General features: G+C 33.0%; 1 protein-coding gene across 1 annotated transcript in view; it reads left to right on the top strand.

Moving 5' to 3' along the window:
• The window catches only part of PTPRQ (protein tyrosine phosphatase receptor type Q), a 161,927-nt gene that overhangs the window by 114,951 nt on the left and 25,070 nt on the right, over positions 1–21,906 (top strand). The window contains exons 32-35 of the mRNA XM_037513931.2: positions 452–674; positions 2,314–2,387; positions 8,978–9,077; positions 11,438–11,566. Of these exons, the coding sequence (XP_037369828.1) occupies positions 452–674; positions 2,314–2,387; positions 8,978–9,077; positions 11,438–11,566 (526 nt within the window). The remainder of the gene's footprint in view (positions 1–451; positions 675–2,313; positions 2,388–8,977; positions 9,078–11,437; positions 11,567–21,906) is intronic.

Here is a 21,906-nt window from a genome sequence, read left to right as displayed (position 1 = left end):
GAAGTTAACTCCCAATTATCACAGAACTCTTGAGATTAATGGATTGCTACTATAATTATTAATTACATTAATTTGTTTATGCTGTGAATTTTTTACCTAACAAAAGACATAGTTAAAATATGAGATTTATTTGTTTCATTTGGTAGTAGGATTGTTTTGATTTTGACAAGATGGAATATTGATAGCTTCCTTCAAGAAGTGAACAGGGTGTTACCTAGGGATATTTTTTCCATGCCAAAGAACTCATTCCATACAACAATATCTGTAGATTTGTGTGTGATAGGAAAGATAGGGTTCCTGCTTATCCAGGTAGATCAACTGAATTATCCCTATTCATAGAGTAACAGATGTTACATCTGTAATTTCCTTCGTGCAATTATAGAAACTCATTTTATAAATGCGAATATACATTCATAAATTGCTTGTAATCATTCTTCTTTTCTGAAAATAGCTCAGCATGATGGGAATATAACAAAGTGGTATGATGCATATTTTCATAAACCAAGGCCATATTTTACAAATGAAGGCTTTCCTAACCCTCCGTGTACAGAAGGAAAGACAAAGTTCAGTGGCAATGAAGAAATCTACATCATAGGTGCTGATAATGCATGTATGATTCCTGGCAATGAAGACAAACTTTGCAATGGACCTCTGAAACCAAAAAAGCAATACTTGTAAGTATAGTTTGTACCTACTATGTATTGTGGTAGCAAGCTAGTCGACTTCTTTCCTCTCTCCATCTTTCCATCCTTTTGTTATTCCGCTTAGCACTAGGTATCCATCTTGTATCATGACTAATTTTTTAGGCACTAGGAATGTAAAGATCAACAAGGCATTGCCTTACAGTTCCTAAGCATACAGTTTTATGGGAAACCTACATGTGCTTATGATTTGATATAAGTGACATAAGGACAATATGAAAAAAAAAACCCTGCAATTGAAGAACATAAGTAGGAGAATTTAATTCTTTCTGTAGAGTATTATGTGATTAATGTGTAACATTTTGTGGTTTTCACTCATTAATTTTAATGTATGCTACCTCACAAATTTCAAGAAACACTGTCCTAGTCTTTTAGTTATGGCTTCAGTTTACTTAATCATAGCAATAATTCTCTGCTCTTTATACCACCAAACATCTGAATGAACAATTGAAATCTTTACAACTCACTTTAATATTTGGCATTTTGTAGATATCGATAATCTAATATCATATTAAAGATTAACGCTGATATTTTGGCTATTATTTCTTGCTAAATTAACATTTTTTTATTAAATTGACTATTATTTTTGTCATAAGATAATATATTTTTTAAAATATTTAATTTAAAAAAATTTTTTTTTGCTGAAATTTGAAAATATAATTAGATTCATTATGGCTTCTAAAGTGTTATCAAATTCTTCATAAATATTCCAGACCAAATTAGCTTTAGAAAAGTCAGAGAAGTTAGGCATTTGAGGAAAAAAAATGCTCCAGTGTGTATTATGAAGTATAATTAATGTGGCTATTAAGATAATGCTTAAAATGTCATTATCATATATGTGACAGTTATAAAAATGATATACCAGAAAATTTAATACTTATTGAAGTATTGTTTTGTACTTCTTTCCAAAACAAATTTTTCATAAAATCAGTAAAAGCATAATCAGGGAATGATAGATTGAATTATACATTGTAATTTATTAATATAAATTGGTGTTATTTTTTAAATGCTGGTCATCTATAGTTTTTAAATAAGTGATCTCTGAGTGGTAGACTCACACAGTGATTTTTAAGATTGATTCTCTATTTGCAATGTTCCATTTCATGTCATAAATGCTAGAAAGTAAATTCAACTGTGCACATAAAATTAAGAAGCTTTGTCCTGAATTTGTTTATTTGTGAGTTAACAAGATCAGTTCTATATAATCATTTTAAATCTGATATTTTCAAAAATGGTTGAGGTATATCAGTTACTATGCCCTGTCTTCATTAAGTGTGATTTTGTAGCATGCTTTCACATAACATTGAACCCCTTCATTCAAACAAGAAAAGGGTCTGCTTCACCTGCTCAATTTGTTGACTGTTCATGGGTCTGAACAAAATTTTAGTCACTCTTTCATGAAGTTCAAGAGGTCCACTGGCAGGATGATGATTCATCTCACATAGAAATGGTATACATTTGTCCTGACAGTGATTGAATTCCAAGTTTACATCTTGTAAGTTTATTTTCTTTTAAATAAAATGTATATTTTTCATAGCTCTTTGTTAATTTGTCAATGTAAAAAAATAATATGGTAAGTAATTGTTGGTTTTTAATTTTTTTTAATTCATAGATTTAAATTTAGAGCCACAAATGTCATGGGACAATTTACTGACTCTGATTACTCTGACCCTGTTAAGACTTTAGGTAAGATATATTTTATAGTTTAATTTCATTTATAATTTCAACATGCTAATCACAGTTGGAAGATTCATTAGTAAATGTATTAATCCATGATTGAATGTTCTCAAGTATAAATTCATTTCAAGGTTAATTAGCCTGATTAAGAAAAACATAGTATTTATAATATTCTTTTAAAAGATGGATGTTCTACCCATTCAAATCTGTACATAAATTTTGCTATGGAATTGGTTCTATCCTGATTATACTAACATTGTAGTGAGTAAATATTGATATATTGGTTTAACATGCAAACTTGTAAGTAAAACATTTTTACCTAATAAAAAAGATTAAGGATTATGGAAAAATTTCCTAAAATAATCCTATAAACTAGAAGCTTACATTCTTCTTTAATTCTATTTTTCTTTCTGATCAACTCTTTCATGATTTTGTTTCAATAACATCTACCCAATTAGGTCTGAATAAAATACAACTAAAATTTATTCAGATGCGAGTGTATTTCTTGGGCATTGTCATCACCATCATATCTAATGTTAAGTATTCTTTGACACTCTCTGTATGTATTAATCTGTGGTCTTTTCAGCACTATTCTTTAATTTAGATCAGCTATTCTCAACCAGAGTAATTTTACTATCTAGGGGCCATTGGGTAATGTCTGGAACCGTTTTTGATTGTCACCACTGTGGAGGCTGATATATGGACAGTTAGTAGGCAGAGTCTAGGGATACTGCTTTATATCCCCCATACACAGACATTCCTTCTCAGCAAAAAATAATCTAGCCCATATCAGTGGTGCTGAGCTTGAGAAACCCAGTTAGGAGCTAAGGTTATTTCTATTCTATAGATGAGGTACCAAAGCTCAAATGAACTTTTTTGGTGGCATGACCTGAATTCTAGTATAGAATTTATAACCATCTGTCACAGAAATCAAAATTTGGATTCAAATCTTATATATGCCACTTGAAAAATTAACTTTATTTCTAAAGACCTCAGTTTCCTTGCTTGGAAAGGAGGGATTATCTACTTTGAATAACAAATAAAACAACACGTATAAAGATATTAATATTGTAGTTAGTAGCGTGTTAATGCCTTACAGTTCTTTTTGAATAGATTAGAATAAAGGTATTTAGAAATATACTTCCTTCATATAAATTATATCCTTGGGATTTTCTATTCTTTGTAGGATGCACTAAGAATGTGGAACTTTGTGTGTTGCTGATCATTAGTGTATCATGAAGTGCAATATGTTCCAGTGAGAGTTATGACTGGAAAAAGATGCATTGTTCCACCATTTTCAGTTAGATAGAGTCATTGGGTTGAAGAATATTAATTGTAAAGAAAAACTGTTTCCTCAGCCTCCACTCAGTTAAGGAAACATTTGAACCTTGAAGAAATATAGAAGGGACATGTTGTTTGCTAAATCAGTGATTAAAGAGGAATAAAAAATTTCTTTGACCATGTCTAATTCCATAAATTCACATATTAGATTAACTTTACCCAATAATTGAATATTTGAATCAGTTGAAAACTGATTAGACTTTTGAAACTGTGTTGCTTTTCCATTTAATAGGAGTTTCTCATACCCAAAGCCATCTTAGTAAAAAAAAAAAAAATATCTTGATGGTATCAACATAATTTTCTCTAGGCTATAACATTCAGAAACTATTACTGCAGCTAAATAACGATCCCTGGTATGTTTATTGGTGAAATATAAGAGACATAAATAAATTAGTCTGCTCATATGTCTTAGGGAAATAATATTTTGTAGGAGCAGTGCTGGAAAGGCACTGCCTTTCTGTGCTGTATGTGTGTGCAGTGTCTCCTGTAATTTACTAATTTCATGCAGCTTAATATGAGGACATCATGTTCAGTCACTTATCTGAGGGGCAAAGTTGAGACTTCCAGGGTTGTAAGAATGAGGGGGGAAGTCAAGTTTCAGGGACCATGGTGTACAAGAATATGATTCTTTAGATTCTGCCCAACAGCTTCCCCCTAACCAACATTGGGCCACACTTAGCACTTTGATCATGGGTAGTGTCACTCTGCGCTCAGCAGTGGTCATCTTCTTCCTCTTCTCACAACTAAGTCAGGGGAATATGGTAACTATCTAGAGTTGTAGGAGAAATACAGAATCAGTTCTCTGATTCTTTCTTGGAATCACAATTTCCACCATCCCAATCATTCAGGTACTGTTGTTTGTGAACTTGGTAGCAGCAGGATTCCAAAGTGGATAAGAGATGTGGAATGAAGGGAGAGCACAAGATCCTGCTATGGTTAGGGATGGAGGGATTGGTGAAACAGACTGGATATAGTAGATGGAAGCCCAGAAGATTGGTAAGGGGTAGTGAACGGAAAAGCTCTCATCTATCTATGATGAAGGTCCTCAGTGTTCATGTATTATTCATAGACTAGTAACATAAGGACAACTTTTACTCAGGATTGAACATTAACATTATTATTAAGAAAACTCACAAGAATCCCTCTTAAACTGTTTTGAAAATTTCCCTTTAGGCATGTCAGTTTCTAGAAAGTACTTGTGGAATTTACAAGGTTTAATTGTGGGTTATTACAAGGTTTAATTATTGAGGATTCCTGTAATTTGAAAACCAGGCAGTCCTTCTACACCTTACAGGGCTTCATTAAAGCTGAACAAGATGAAACCTGAACCCCCACAGCAAAGGCATTCTGTGATTGTTTTCTTTTGTCATAACACTTCTTGTTTAATTACCATGTTAGCATGAAGTGTTCCAATAGGCTCACTCAGAAACAGAAATTAGGAGGTGCTATGTATTTCTTTGCATCAAAAGTATCCCTTGTGCCCAAGATATCAGAGGAAAAGGGAAACATTTTATGTTAACAAGGTAGTGATAATATGATAGTGAGCCTTATAAACTTTGTATTCAGACAAGCCTATTTCAGGCACTTTGGGCATAAATTGAATTGATGTGACCTTGGATAAGTTACTTAAGAATTAACTTCTGAAATGTTATTTCCAAATAATACTTATGAATAATAATGTCTATCTCATAAATTAACTGGGAGATTAAATCAGATGAATAAATGGATGAATATGGATGTTTATTAATATACTAAATTTTGTTTACTTATGTGTCAATCCTTTGAGTTCTTTCTTAAATATTTCTCATGTGCTCTTCACTATAACATGATCTCCTATTTATTCTCAATTTATTGGTAAGAAATCTGAAGCCAGGTATTTAGCAATTTGCCCCAGGTCACAGAGTTAGGGGTGGTAGCATGAGATTTAGACCCATGCAGGAAAGGTGATTCCAGCGTTGTGTTTATGCCCATTGTACCACCTGGCTGGAAATCCAAAGTGCCCGTGTCTATTACTATTATGCTATTAATGGTGGTTTTTCTGTTCTCACAGACTTCATAAATTTACCATTTTCTCCTCTCAACATTTAAAATTATTTCTAGTTGTTCTCTTTTCACCTTTCAGCTTAGCTTTTTGAGGTTAACACTTGAGCATACTTTTTTTAAGCAAAAAAGTACAATAATTCCTTTTTTTTAATAAGTATGATTTTTACCCATACCCTGGAAAGCACTGATTGTTGTCTATGTTTAGCATTTTGCTAATCTGAGATATGAAAATAACATTTGTTAAGATTGTTTTGATTTGTATTTCTGGAATTACGAATTTTAGTGTCTTTTGGTAAATGCTTTGTGTGCATTTGAATACTCCTGAGAACTGGTACTAGCACCAAAAGGGAAGAAGAATTCCTTGACTGAAGTTCTGTTATAAGAACTTGCTTACGGGCCTCCCCTGGTGGCGCAGTGGTTGAGTGCTGGGCTATGAAGCTGTCCACAGCCTCTACAGCACCAGTTCGAGCCCCAGTGGCTGGCAAGGGTCCCACATGGCACAACAGACCTCTCCTGCCGCGCCTGCTGCTCCCCTCAGCAGTATATTTCGTCAGTCTGCCTGTTCTGTTCCCTGCTCTGTCTCTGGTGAATTCTCTCACCCTCCCGCGCTTCTGACTGTACCCAGTGCTTGTATAAATTAATAAATAAATCCTTAAAAAATTAAAAAGAGATCTCGCTTACTTTTAAGATTAGTAATAATACTAGTAAAAAAAACTTTCCATAATATGTGCATATATCAAGAGTCAGAGATTGTCCTATGAGTTTTACAACTCATTATTCAAACTTCTTCAAAGAGATACAGAAAAACTGACTTAAAAAATCAGAGCCATAGGCTGAGTTTAAATAATGATAATTTCAGTCAAAAGATAATATTTATAAAAAGTTAATGTCTCATAATTATGATTTGCTGGGGCCTCCCTGGCAAGATGAGGTTAAGATGCAACCTATGAAGCTGTCTGCAGCCACTGCAGCATGAGTTCGATCCCCAGCCAGGGAGCTACCCACATGGTCTGGCAGACCTCTCCTGACTCACCCGCTGCTCCCCTCAGCAGTGTATTTCAGTCAGTCTGCCTGTTCTGTTTCCCCCTCAGTCTCTAGTGAATCCTCTCACCCCACCTACACTCTGACCTGTACTCCAGTTCTTGTACACATACATAAATAAATCTTTTTTAAAAAATAGTTATGATTTGCTTATTGCATTTCATTATGCAAGTAGAACAATTTAATTGGACCTTTCATAGGATTTTAAGTCTAGTCAAGAAATGACTTGTACCTATGACAAAAAGAATCATATTTATGTTTTCAAGAGAAAGAATACAATTTTTTATGTAAAGATGTGGGGGAGTGATTTCATTCTGAGCTGGTAATGCTCTGTGGGTAAATGCACAGCAGAGAATCAGAATTTGTACTCAGCAATCATGGGACATTTTGTCCTGTTCTAGGAATACCTTTGTAGTCATGTGCCCAGAGTATTACATATTGTTTATTAATACATTACATGTAATTTCCTTACTTCCCTTGTCTAGTGCTTTGAAATGGTAATCTAATCTGAAAAAAATGTAGTTTATGAAATCACTTTTCCCACTGAGCTTGAAGGAAGGCCGAATGATTCAATATTACCTGATAAAGTGAATTCCTTACTCATTTTCTGTTTCCTTTTCCAGCATATCCAATTAGATTCAGCATGTGAAAATTCATAAAACAAGTCTCTCATATTTTAATGAATAAAAAAGTTATATGTAAAATACTTTATGAGCTACATGCTGCTTTAACATCTTCAAAATGTAGCTGGTGATTTCAGAGAACCATGAAATTCCGATAACTGTTTCAGATCTCGTAATCATTCAAATCTACTATACAGAATAACCATAGGAGGCACTTCATATTGTTAACATTTCATAAGCAACAATCCATGAAAAAGAGCATTAGTCCCAGCATATTTTATAGATCGTTAGCCTATTTTATTTTATCACTTGATTTTAATACTTTTTAAAGTGAAATTATAAATCATATAACTTAAATTTATTTACAATTATAATTAGTAGTTTTATCTAAAACAAATGATTTAAATAATTAACATTAGGTTCAATACCTGATTTTCACCCTGAAGTTTTATAGTACCTGCTTCAAAATTAATCTATATACTCATCAGAAAATTTAACAAATATTATTGAGCATTTACTCAATAATGTGTGCCTATTGTTATTCTCAGAATTTGGAATATGGTTTTGAATAAAGTAGATAAAGAGCATTGTCCACAGGGAGCTAACATACTGGACACACAGTAAGCAATAAAGATAATATATAGAAGTGAATTATAAGCTTTGTTAAGAGGTGACCGGGGCTATGGAGAAAGTAGAATCAAGTACTTAGGATGTACAAGAGGAGAGGCTGGAAGGGAAAGTTGCATATTTTGTCCATTTTTTATCTTTCATTGAATAATATTAGAACTCATGGAATTTTATATATTGAATCTACTTCAATCAGTTTCAGGTTTTGTCATTATAAAGTTTAAAATGCTCTCTCTTTGGCCAGTAAGAATCTCTTCAGTGTGGTCTTTTGTTCTTTTTGATATGAGTAACCTATGAAAGCTTCACAGCTTTCTTGCCCCATTAAAATTCCCTAACATCTTCTTTTTCCCTGTTCCCACTTTGAAATTACTTTCTGTCTAAGCTGCCATAGATTCTTTTAGTAAAAAGTATAGACTTTTTCTATAGATTCTTTTAGTGAAAAGTTATAACTAACAAGATTTCCTCAGAGGGTTTAGTGTTCTATTGAAGAAGCAGAGTCAAGTATGGCTCTTACAGTTTTTGGCCTGAGCAACTAAGACAATGAAATGCCATTAACTAAGAGGTGGGAAGCAGAGGAGAGGAGATTTGGGTAGATAAATTTTGAAAGTTTAATTATAAACCTAAATATTTATTGTAAGCAATTCAGTGTTCAAATCTTGACTTTAACGGGTAACAACTAAATAGTCAATGTTGTATAGATGAAATTAAACTTTAGACTGAAAGAACTCATCAAGGCAGTGAATTTAGATAGAAAACAGAACAGAGTTAAGGACAGACTTAGAAGTTCTAGAAGAAGGGAAAAAGCACATTTGTACATTTTATTAGCAGTCATGAGAAATAGGCCAGGAAAATATTTTTGTGTGTTTTGAAATACAATATTCCATAAAATTCATAAAATTTCATGATAGTATACTTCTTCTTCAGGTGAAGGACTTTCAGAAAGAACTGTAGAGATTATTCTTTCAGTCACTTTGTGTATCCTTTCAATCATTCTTCTTGGAACAGCTATTTTTGCATTTGCAAGGTAAGATTTATTTGTACTCACATTCCTAGGATGCTTTATGGCATTATGCATTCACAGTCCAGCCAGAAGATAGCCAACACAACAGTGGAAATAGCAAACATTTAATAAAAAGAATTGTTAGCTAGTAGAAATAGTTAACTACCAAAGGAGGTAGAAAAGAACTCTGAGAGGTACAGAAGTAGCCTCAAAGCAACTTCTAAGATGAAGGAACAAGAACAATAAGGAACTAAACTAGAAAAGGCTAGTCACTCTCAAGGCTAAAGCAGAATGCTGCCATAAGCACATGCCGTTTATTATCTACGATTGCTCAAAGAAATATGACAGAGCAAAGGGGCTAGTATTGTTCTGTAGAAGTTACTTAGACTGGAATTCCTATTTGTGGAATTTCAATAATGTTCTGAGTAGGCTGGAATACTTAGAATCATTCTCTAATGGGAAGTGCAGGCACTTAAGAAATGACTAGAGCTCATTCAGGTTGTCTGCTGGCTTCCACAATGAATAATAAGAAAATGGTGCTAGACCATGTGCAGAGAAGTTTCTCCCTGTACCTACTGCTTTGCAGGGGCACTCTACTATCTTCTGTTAATAAAACTTAATGTTCTGACAAATGGCAAAATAGAAATGTCACAGTGTTCAGCTCCACTATCACAAAGTAAGGCAAGCAAGGGTGAATTTAGAGCTAAAAGAAAATAAAGTGATAACACAAACAGAAAATACTAGATTCTCTACATTGCTTTGAATAACTAATAAGCATGGTTGAAGTATTTTAATTAGGTCTAAATATTAAAGTGTATACAGATAAGATAACATTTATAGTAGGGATAACACTATAAAGATGTTCAACATCTTTTATGTGGAGGGTCCCTTTCTTGTGTATGTTTTCCAAGTATCCTTTCAGTTTCTCAGTATCAGCCTCTTAATCCCTCTGTTGTTTATACAACCTTGGGGGAAATCTTAGTCATGATCCTAAAATCCAATTTCATAAAGTTGATTGCTGAATTAAAGGGAACTTATATTTGTAAAAATAACAACTCTACTAATTCCCTAAGTAATTCAATAGTCTCTTTTATTTTATCTGAAAATGTTGTTTGTTATTCTTATATGCCTTTCATCATCTTGAATTTTTCAAATTATAATTTTGATGGATTATTTGGAAGACCCTTGAAAGAGAAATTTTCCTTATATCACATACTGATCTTAAATTAAACCAGAAGATACTGAGAGAAAACCAATATTGTAGGCAATGAAAGAGAGGTACTGTGTGAGGTCCTGGTGTCTATGGGATATGCACTGGCCAGATTCATTTTCTTGTCCTGCTATGAAAGCATTTCCAATGTCTCATTTCCTTATAGGGTGAACGCCTCATGTGGGCAGGAAATGGTTTTCTCCTTAGTCCTACAACTTGCCTGCATAGTCTCTTTAGCCAAAAGGGTCTATTCTCACCTGAACATTCTAGCTTTTATATAACTCTACTTTTATTCTGTCTGCCAGAACGTGCTTCTTCCTTCTTCTGATTCTGAGCATCGAAGTTAAATCCGCTTTTTTTTTTTCCCTCTGAACACTTAAGAGTTCTAATCACTTATATAATGTTTTATACCTAACCAGTTATCGTCTTTTGAATTGTAATTTGAATATTTTTTTCTTTTTGCACTATTTCTACATTTAGATTCTGTTTTTCAGCAAATTTGAAATATCCTTGATGATAAGGACCATATTTTATACTTTCTGTCATCCTCAATTCATAACTCACAATAAATAATATACATTTGATATATGAAAGATAGAACAGCTAAATATTCCTTTGTAATATACCACACTGTGTCACAGATAAATAAGTTTAAAGGGCTTGAAATGAAAAGACATTAATTCCCAGATTCATGTGGGAATTTTTGAACCTGAGCTATAGGATTGTAAATAAAGATAATATACTGTTCAAAACTTTTCTAAAGAGTCAATGAAACAGTTTCAAAACACATTTCTATTTTCAAGTACATAAAAATGTCTCATATACATAAAAGCAATGGAACATTGTCATTAGCGCTGGTGCTGATAGCAAAGAGTTATTTCCATTTTGATGTATTTTCTCTTTAAGACAAATCTATGAGGCAGCTAGAGGGAGGAGAAACAAACACACAGCTTCAATTTCACAAAAATTTGGGCTTTCAAAACATGTTAAACAATGCGGTAGAATAAGTTCTATGGAATGAAAGTACAACAAAGAGGTTGAGTTGGTATAAATTTGCAACATATTCAGTGATCCAACAAAGGAATAATTTGACTAATGTCTTTACTTAAAAGAAAACAAAAGCTAATTCCTTCTGCTTTCTATTCTGTTCTTTTCTTGACTACACTTGTTTTAGAATCCGACAGAAGCAGAAAGAGGGCGGCACATACTCTCCTCGGGATGCAGAAATCATTGACACTAAATTCAAGCTGGATCAGCTCATCACAGTGGCAGACCTGGAACTGAAGGACGAGAGATTAACGCGGTGAGCGCACTCCTCTGGGCCAGCAGTGGTCCAAAGGGCCCGGAGCCATGACCCTATTCTGACCTATGCTTGTTGGAAGTGTTTGCGGGGCTCCTATTTACACAGGTCAGAGAGATCTTCTTTCAAAGGGTGACCTCCATCTTCTACACACTTCTCACTGGCGTTCAGAGAATCACTTAATCTTCCTAATACTTTGAGTTCACTATGAACCTTGGACTACAGTGTTCAACCAAACACGTGTTCCCTGATACAAATATTTTTTAAATGTTGAACCTTTAAAATTATGTTTAATAATTGAGTTCATTTGATAGATTTTTTTACATCAGATTTTCCACATCATACTTTTAATTACAATTTTCGTTAAATTTGTAGCTACTTAATAGTATTTACATCTTTTTATAAAATCCTTTCTTATAGTCCCTTATTGTACTATAAAGTTACATATAAAGTCTAAATTGTATGTTGAAACTAAATTAAAAATTAAAAACAAAATAAAATTAGCTTTGGAAGAAAAAGTGTGTACTAAATATGTATTATCATTGTATGAATTGAAAATAGCAAAGTGATTAATTTTTAGTCCTTTTAAAATCATTATGAATTATTCAAAAATGCCACATATTGAAAGAAATCTTTTAAGATATTTCATTAGATTCTTAATACTAACCCTCATCAGTCTGTTTAAACTTTAGATTCTTATATGATCCAATATTTTGTGATGTTTGTGAACACAAGACAATTGTTAGATATTTGTTGGCATCAAATATCTTGCGCTTAAAAATGTTTATAGTTGTCATTTACCAATGTTGGACTTTACCAAATAGATTGCCTTTGCTTGAATAATTCTAGCTTGTCTGAAAATTGTATGTGTTACTAAGGGAAATTTCATCTGATAAATGAGATTCTTACAAATACAATAATGAATGTTATTCAATGTTATCACTAAGTTGCAAAGAAATTTGACTGGTTGGCTATGACAGCTTCATTATATTTGGATATTTAGCTCTGTTTAGATTCTTATAGAGGGTATTCACATTCAAAATGGATAGAGTTCTAAAAACTATGTGTAAGAATGTGTATACTATATTACATAGGACATAATGTTTTTACATAACATATGTTATGTATAAAAGCTCATCTAGATTCCCAATGTAAAACCACTCATAGAGCATAGCTGTGCTAGACTGTCTGTCAGTCCTGGGAGTATCAGGCTGCATAGTAAATACAAGTTTCTCTTCCTATCCCTCTTGGCCCAACAACTTCACTTGTGTGTTCCAATCTCTTTCTGCACTCCATTCTCAATTACTTACACCCCCTTTACAAGCCTGGGGTCCCAGTCATTTTTTTTACACCCGAAAGTGATATAAAGTAATAAAAATTCAATCTCTCTATGCAAATAATTTCCTTGCATCTCTCAATGCAAGTAATTTATACCATGTCTTTGTTATTTGCAGGAAGGAAATTAGATCATTTCCTTTAAATCTATACAGCTAACATGTGTTCTACCTATTTGAATGTTCTCTTTCCTTCCAAACTATATACTTTTTCATGCAAATCTGACTTGCAGTTTTCCTCAGTGTTATGTGTAGTAAATGTACATCAGTGAAATGATAAAAGATCTAATCACTAAAATTAGGTAGTTATGTAGTTGATAATAAAGATATCATAATTAATGGTACTATATCCTTTAGAGGATTTGAGCTTTTATAGTTAAGAAATCATGTTATCCATCTGTATATTTATTTACATTTTAATATTAATCCAATAATGTTTATAAGTTCTAAAGAATTCTCTCATTTTCCACTTTTTTTTTTCTCAAGAGTGAATGGAACTCCAAGATATAATACTCCCTAACTCTATGAGAGCATTCAGGAATATGCCACAATAATGTTCTAAATTCTTATTTGGAATAATTATACTATTTCATTACATTAAGTTTAGACAACACAAGCTATGTTTAATATTTGGGGCTTATCTATTCCACGGTTACCAAAATGGAAAATGACTCTTGTGTTTTGTTCTTTGATAAATAATAAACAAAATGACATTTTCTTATTGTTCCTTCCAAACACAGCCTCTTTGCTCACTGAAGTGAGAACGTTTTGACGTCATAATGGCAAGTTCAGCACACACAAGTGAAATATAGGCCTGCCTGATTACTGTTGATAAAACTGACTCTGTGGATTGGTTTTTATTAATTTAACTCTGACACAGACTAGCTTCCCAATACTTAAATTTAACCATTAAGGGTATTATTTACTAAAAAAAAAGTTTTTTTCACTATATCCTTTCCACATTTAATTAAGTTATAGAAGTTTTGCTTTGTTATTAACATTCTTACCTGACAATCAATTTCCCCTAGGTATCAATTCTTTTTTTCAAAATTTTATGCATCTTGTACCCTAATTATCCTGCCTGTATTAGTTGACTAAATATAATGTTACATTATTCAGACTTAAGGCCCAATCCAGTAAGTGAATAGAATTAAAATTCTTAACAAAGTGAATTTGAGGCCCTTTAATACCTTTATTAGTTTGCATGTTGAATTTTTGTTAAATATATATTTATAAAGCTTGCCATTTGAAAATATCCCATGAGTATATTTTGTATATTATAAATCAGACACATTTGATATTGTTACTTATGATATTTGTAAAATTCAAAATCACCTCATTCTATTTTTACTAGAGTTCATTGACATAATGAGTAATTATTATGCTATCATGAGTAATTATTATGTTATCTTCTGTATCTAATGATTTTTTTAAAATTTGTTCAGTCTTTGTGGTAGATATCCCCATTTTCCAGATGAAAAACAAATGATGCTTAGAAAATTTAAGTCACTTTCCAAGGTCATATTTCTAGTAAATAAGACAGCTGTGTTGCTAGCCCAGGTCTGTTTGATTCTGAGGTACCAAGATACTCCTATATTTATGTATGTAGGCAAATGTGTTCACGTGTGTGTATTTAACTCTGAAGAGTACTAAATGAGCTCAATCTAAACCCGGTCAAATAGACAGAAAGTGGCATTTTCTTGTCAGAGAATGAGTATAAGGGAAGAACCACTTCTTGTGAATGATTTGTTTTGTAGTATGAAGGAGAGGAGGGACAATAAGCTGGTGTGGATTCAAACTTGCAGAAACTAGAAAATCTCTAGGAGTGTGATTCTTATTATGGCTTCAATAAGGATACATATGTGACTAATATGTGAAACTACGCAAAATAGTTTGCATTTTAACTGCCATTAGTTTTTTAACAAAATCTGACCATTCCCTTTACTTCTGTCTTAAACTCTCTTTACAAGCAACTGCAACAGTATGTGAATTCAGACAAGAGATTTCTGACAAATATGTGATTTTAGGAAAGAAATGTCCTAAATTAGAATGAAGCTTAATATATTTAATGCTTATGTTCTTATAGTAGCAAATCAAAACTTATGCAGTGTGTTCGTGTACTAAATAAATAATCTTTACTTCCAGATACTCTTCATTTTTCTTTAGACGCAAGGAGATTTTTGTCATCCAGTAAGTTACTATGGTGATGCAGAGCTCTGCTGTGATTACTTTAATCTTGTCAGGTGGTGTGTCTTATATATTTAAATACATATTATTGAGAGTTTTCTTGTTTAATGTACTTTTTTTCCCAAAGCAAAACAAAAAATAACACTATGATTTGAACTTATGATGTGACTTCTATAATACTGCATGCTAGGTATATGGTAAAGTTATACTTATCAAAATGCACATTCCATCCTAATGTGCATGTCCTGAGACTTTGCTGTGTTCTTGTGTTGTGTTAGCTTTGATAGTAAAATAAGTTTTTAGCTGCCATTTCTTCACATGCTCCTTGTCCTATTATATCCATGACACGAGAACTGAGTTCTCCACCTGATAGGTGGAGTCTGGGGTCACACTTCACACAAGCTCATTTCAACTACTGCAGGTGGTAATGAATAAAGGCAAGGATGGTCTATGGCCACACCACCCTGAATGCCCACAATCTTGTCTAAAAGGGCCAAGATGATGACATTTCCTGTTTGTGACACTAGGGAATACAAAGAATGGCACATTTCTTAAAACCGTCACTCCTGCCTGGACCAGTAGGTAGTCAACTGTGCATGCTTTCAGGTACTCCTTGATGCTTAGAAATGTATTTTGTAACCTAGGGACAAAAACTGCTTTATAGCTTCTGAAAGTAGCATAGAAAATGGCAACATTAACAGGGACCCCAGGCATTGATTAATTGCCCCAGAGATAATCAGTTTTCTCATGCAGGAGATATGAATGGAAGCAGGAATGAAAATGCATTTGATTTCAAAATCCCAAATTTAGAGAAGAGTCAATCTCCATGCGCCACGAAGCTGGATGGGACCAATACTCCCAACATGCTCATTAACCATTAATGGTACTCACATAATTAAAACATAACAACATACCTAGTTCAACACAGAACATATTTAGCATTTTGGAGTTACAGGTAATCATGTTTTGCTTCATGTGAACTTCAAGTTTGCACTGACAGAATTAAAATCATTTCATGAATCTATATTTTCCTTAGAGAACTGGCCTGATCAGAATCAAACATTTGTCAAAGTAAGACGCTGTTGAACTAAAGATTTAAGTGATCACATGACACATAAGATATCCATTTCCAACCAGCTCTCAAAGCTGACCTCTCAACATTCCAGACTCAAAAGTAGTCTGGCTGAACAACTCTGTTGAATGTCTTTCTTCATCATCATTAGACAGAAATCCTTTTACATTTTTTAGCTTGATGCCATTAGTACCTCAGAAAAAAATGCTTTTATTTTTTAGAGACCTCAGGGGTCTATCACCAAATTTTCTCTCCTAGGAACAGTGACTCTGTATCCTGCTCAGACAGAGTTCTAACTTTGACAAAGCTAAATTTAATATTTTGTGTTAATCAGAAACTTAATAAAACTCTTCCTCGGTATAAATCATTTTAGTTAAAGCAGACATGATCCTATTCCAAATCTAGTTTTTTTGAAATTGCTTTCCAACCTCCATCAGAAGCGCTACAGTGTTTTCTTACCCTGCTAGCTGGTAGTTCAGACTATAAGGACTTCTTTTTACATGGTGTTATGTCATCTGTCTTCTCTTCATTAAGTCCTCACTAAGAAACTTTGCCCAACTCTTCACACAGCTGTCAGAAGGCTCTTCATTCCCTCTCTCTACTGCTTCTGCCTCATTGCCCCCGAGTATGCCCAGGGTTTTAATTGAGAATGCATGGTTGACAAAATAAAACATCTGTCAAGAAATTGTTTTCAAATGTACTCATGTGGGGAGAATTAATAATAAGGAAAATGCACTCTTGCCACTCAGAAACTCTTATCTCAGCCCTAACATGAACAAGAATGCTGCTTTTCCATATGAATATAAAACTCCATTTTACTTTGGGCAAAAGAAATATCAATTGGGCACCTATCAAGTGTCAGGCACTGTTCTAGGCACTGGGAATACTGTGATGAAAAATAAAGTGGCATGGCCTCCAAAGAGCTGTCCTCCAAATAGCTGAGCTCCCTTCAAATCTACTTGTTCTCACAGATATATGGAGACATATTGTGAAAGTACTTAGGTACCATTAATTGATTGTTTTTCTGATTAAATAAGGAAAATACTGCAATACCTACTTAATACAGGTGGTATGTTTCTCTTATAAAGTGAGGCTTTAGAGTCAGCTATATTAGTACCAGCCACTGCTTAGGATAACATTTTTTATTTATATTGAAGACAACAGAAAAATGACTGGTGATTTAATAAAAGAATGGGGGCTCTGAAAGGATAGCGTTTGAAAGCCTAATACAACTAAAAACAATAGGAAAAACAAAAAATTAAGGTACCTATGCAAACACCAGATAAATGCTTTGGATAATAGAATATCATTGTAGAAATATATATAAAAGTGAGTTATTAATGACTTGATCAAATATATAAACTAAAAGCTCTAACATAGTATTTTACAAAACCTGGGAAGATTAATTAATATGTTTTTACCAGAGATAGATTCTTCACAAAATTATTATTTGAACAGAAAATATGTTAGTGTGTACAAATACATATTTTTACATCAAGGTGATAAAATTTGAGGGTTTTTTTTTTTTAAACTAATCCTCCATGTTTAAGTAGAAAACAAATTCTCAATTTGTTCTATGCCACGGCTAACATTGATACAAGCTCCTCATCTATAGACAATCATCTATGACTTTTTATTTGGACTATATTTTAATTCCCTATAGATTTCAACTAATTGACCTTAAGGGAAAGCTGAGTCCCTGTGACAATATGGTCTTCAATCACCACTGCCAACATAAATAAATGGTTCCTCTCTGGATCTATCAAGAGTAATCTGAGTGGAATTTAAGTTTTTGATAGACTTTTAAAAAAATGAGCCCAGACATGAAATAAAACCCTTTTCCATAAAAGGGCACAGGATTTAAGACAGCTAAGAGTCATATAATAAAAAGCATTTAGACTTTTATATATTGTAAAGTGGTCCATTATCTTATTAAAATCTGGACCCTGCCCAAATTGATTTATAAACTAATGAACTGAATATTAGCTGACCTTCATTATTTTAAGTGAATAAAATAAGAGTACGACAGCAGTCTAAATGCTTTCCATTTAGCAATTTTTGTTTGTTTTTTAAAGTGTTAACAGAGAAGTTTTCTGTTTGAGTGTTTCCATAGATCACTTGATTTGAAAATAGTGACTCCTGAAATAACATTGTACTTTCATGCACAGTAATTTCTGTGTTTTTTAATCCTTGTCTAACCAAACAGTTTTTCCTAAACTAATTTAATTACCTCAGCAGTGATAAATCATTTCATTTTTCTCATATTATGCCCCACTTTCTTTTCTAATACCCTATATAAATTGTTCAAATTAATAATTTTTCCTATTAGAAAATTACACTTTAAAACCTCAAGGAAAACAAAATTTAGAATGCAGCCAATACTTTAGGGGAAAAAATGTACTTATACAATATGCCTAAGATCAAAGTAATGATATAGAAATAAAGACAACAGTAAGAAAAATTTGAAGTTTCATTTCATTCAAAATAGGTGACTTAAGTCCATTTTGGCATGTTTAACCTGTCCAGGTAAATTTTCATGATTTCAATTCACACAGTTCTAACTAAAAATAGACTGGAAAAATATAATAAAATTTAGACTCTTAGAAGCCTTATTTTTCAAATTATGGGAATACAAATAAGAATAGGTAACATAAAACGATTAGGTTTAGATAAAGTTATAGAAAAGAAAGTAAATACACTTCTAAATGTTAGATGATCTGATATTACTTTGTTTATATTCAAAAACTGTTCATTAATGCATTTTTTGATCGCCCTTACCTAAAACTTTGATTAGACCTCTGAGAATTTGCATTTGTTTAACATTTTAGTGGCAAATTCATTCACTCGAGATAGTTTTATAATATCAAGAGCACAAGTATTTAGCTTACTCTGTATCTTAGTCTGAATTTATCCACAACTGTATATTTAACAATTATTTATTCATTGTTTGATATGAATAAGATTATGAGGGAATTGTAGGAAGCCAAGTGATAATCCTGCTCCTGTCTGCAGGTGTACAGGAATCTTAGTGCATGTATCCTTAATACCTGATATAAAATAGTCATGATCCAAGTGGGAAGGTGATTAGTCATTAGAAATTTGGTTTCACAGAAAGAAACAAACCAAAAGTATTTTTTCAATAGAACAGGTTAATGTTCATGGAAGAGTTAACATTTGAATCAGCTATTAAGGAATCAGAATCTGGCATGGGGAAACACCTGGAGAAAGACAAACTGAGAGGAAGAGATATTATTGAGAATATCTGGAGTGTAGAATGCGTGGAAGAAAGTATTAAGAAAAAATATTAGGAATGTGGGTGTGAGAAGAAATGATTTCACATGATTGCATAAAATACTAAATTATTATAGTCATTATATTAGAGATTCATTTAGGATCTTGATTTGAAAGCTAGGAAACCATACCTGGATTTGAAATCTAGATATTTGTGACTACTCAATGCAAGTAGTGAGTTTCAGAAGAATAAATGAGAAATATTGCTTTGAGATTATCCAGTTTTAAGAGAACAAATACAGAATATTCTTTAGGAAACAAAAAAATTACTTCCTATCTGTATCAGTAGTAGAACAGTATGGGTTAGGGGATATTTAGTAATGTAAAATAAATTGAAATAATAATTTCAATTTATATATGTAGTGACAGTAACTAACATCTGTGTATGACTTCCAAAGACAGGGGTTTTTCTAATCATTTTAGATATATGAGCTTGATTTACATACCTATTTTCTAAATTGGGAAACTAAGGCACAGGACGATCAAACAACTTCCTCAAAATATTGTTGCTAGTAAATATTGGAGCAGGTTTTTAAGCCAATAAAGATATCATATTTTACAATAATAAAACAGAAATTCTTAAATAGCCACACAAATACAATAGCTACCCACTTAATGCTTTAAAAGGTATCTTTTAGTTTCAGTATGATTTACGAATATCTTTAGAGAGCTCTTTCAAATGAAAATAAAAATAAGAATAGTAAAAAAAAAACTTTCTGTAGAGATTTTCACTGAAAAGAAGTTAACTTACAAGAAAAAAAACACTTTATAATTCATAAATGAGAACAGAGATAATTAATGGAAAAAGGCAAGGATGTGAATAATAATATGGAGCTTTAGTTATTTCTTCTTCATTTATATTTTAATGTGATTGTTTATGTGTACTGTCTCTTGGGTATTTCATAAGTGTGCCCTGATTCTTCAAATGACTTATTGATGGCTGCCCAGAAACTAACTCTGTTTTAGATTCTAGCTGTCCCAGTAAAAATATTGTGCCAGCACAACTTCAATCCTGGATCCTCTGAGAAAAGAGAAAATCTCCCCAGGATAGGATGGCAGTCTTACTGAGTGACCAACAGCCTGTCATTAAATCAGATGTAGTGTGTTTGAATTTCACCAGTCACAAAGTGAATAATGTTCCCTGTTATAAAAGTGATTTCCATGTAACTCAAGGATTTCCATTTCCATGTAGTAGGAGGGAAATTGATCTTGCTAATTCAAATATCTTATTTCTACTTAAGCTCAGTTAATTAAAATTTCTCCAACTTATCCGCCTTTCCTTTTCTATTTCTCAGCAACATGGCATCTGAGAGGACTTAGGTACTGTGGGTCTAGCCGATGCTTGTTTTTTTTCCCCTGTGCTGGGGTTTGCTGAGAGGTGATTATTTCTAACAGCAATTGATTATTGCCTTGGTCCTCACTGCACTTTTTGCTATTTCAGAAGTTTTTCCAGGGTCTGTAATTTACTGTCTGCCTGTTTCCACATCATGGATTTTTCTGATACAATAGTCCAGACAGCTATCTCATTGTATATCTAGTTAGGATTTGCCTGTTGCTTAGAATCATGCTGGAATTCAGGGGAAACCCACAAACTTATGTACCAAGACAGCTCAGACTTGCAATTTCATTACTGTGATGCCGTGTTTGATAATAGGATGCTCTGCCAGGTTATACACTGGCAAGCTGGAGATACATCCTTCTACTTAGAACACCTCTAGCATTAACCAAGAATTCTATAATTTTTCTCGGTAATACCTCCTCCAACAACACCATGGAGGTAATACCTCCTCCACCAAGAAGGTAATACCTCCTCCAACACCACCAATACCTACATTGCAATAAAATATATGTCCTTTTGACTCATGTCTTCTGTCTCTGCATGCCCCCTTAGTGATCATTTTCGTAACATTTATTCTCATTGTTTTTTTTCATTCATCCTTTTCTTCAAATCCCAACATCCTCTTATTTTTTTTTTTTATATTGTTCTTTTTTTTTTTCAAATATTAAATTTTATTTTTATATTCCCCCATACAATTGCAAACGCCCCATTCTGACCCCAATCCTTCCCCTCCCGCCCCCCCACCCCCCAAAAAGTGTCTCTGGTTCATAGTTTTTGTTGATTTTGATTTTCACTTTCTTATATTCATTTTCCTGGTCCCTTATTTAAGTTTTCTAGATTCCTGCTATGAGTGAGACCATCCGGTATTTTTCTTTTTCTTTTTGGCTTATTTCGCTGAGCATGATCCCTTCCAGTGCCATCCATGTTGCTGCAAATTGCATGTGTTTATCTTTTTTGAATGCTGAGTAATATTCCATGGTATATATGTACCACATCTTCTTGATCCAGTCATCTATTTTTGGGCATTTGGGTTGTTTCCAAAGCTTAGCTATTGTAAACAGTGCTGCTATAAACATAGGGGTGCAGGTGCTCTTTGGAATTGATGTTTCTGTGTCCTTTG

Source organism: Talpa occidentalis, unplaced genomic scaffold (assembly GCF_014898055.3).
Source record: "Talpa occidentalis isolate TD23 unplaced genomic scaffold, MPIMG_talOcc4v2.1 talOcc4.16, whole genome shotgun sequence".
NCBI lineage: Eukaryota > Metazoa > Chordata > Mammalia > Eulipotyphla > Talpidae > Talpa > Talpa occidentalis.
Note: the sequence above shows the minus strand (reverse complement) of the source record. Positions and strands in the feature narration are given on the sequence as shown.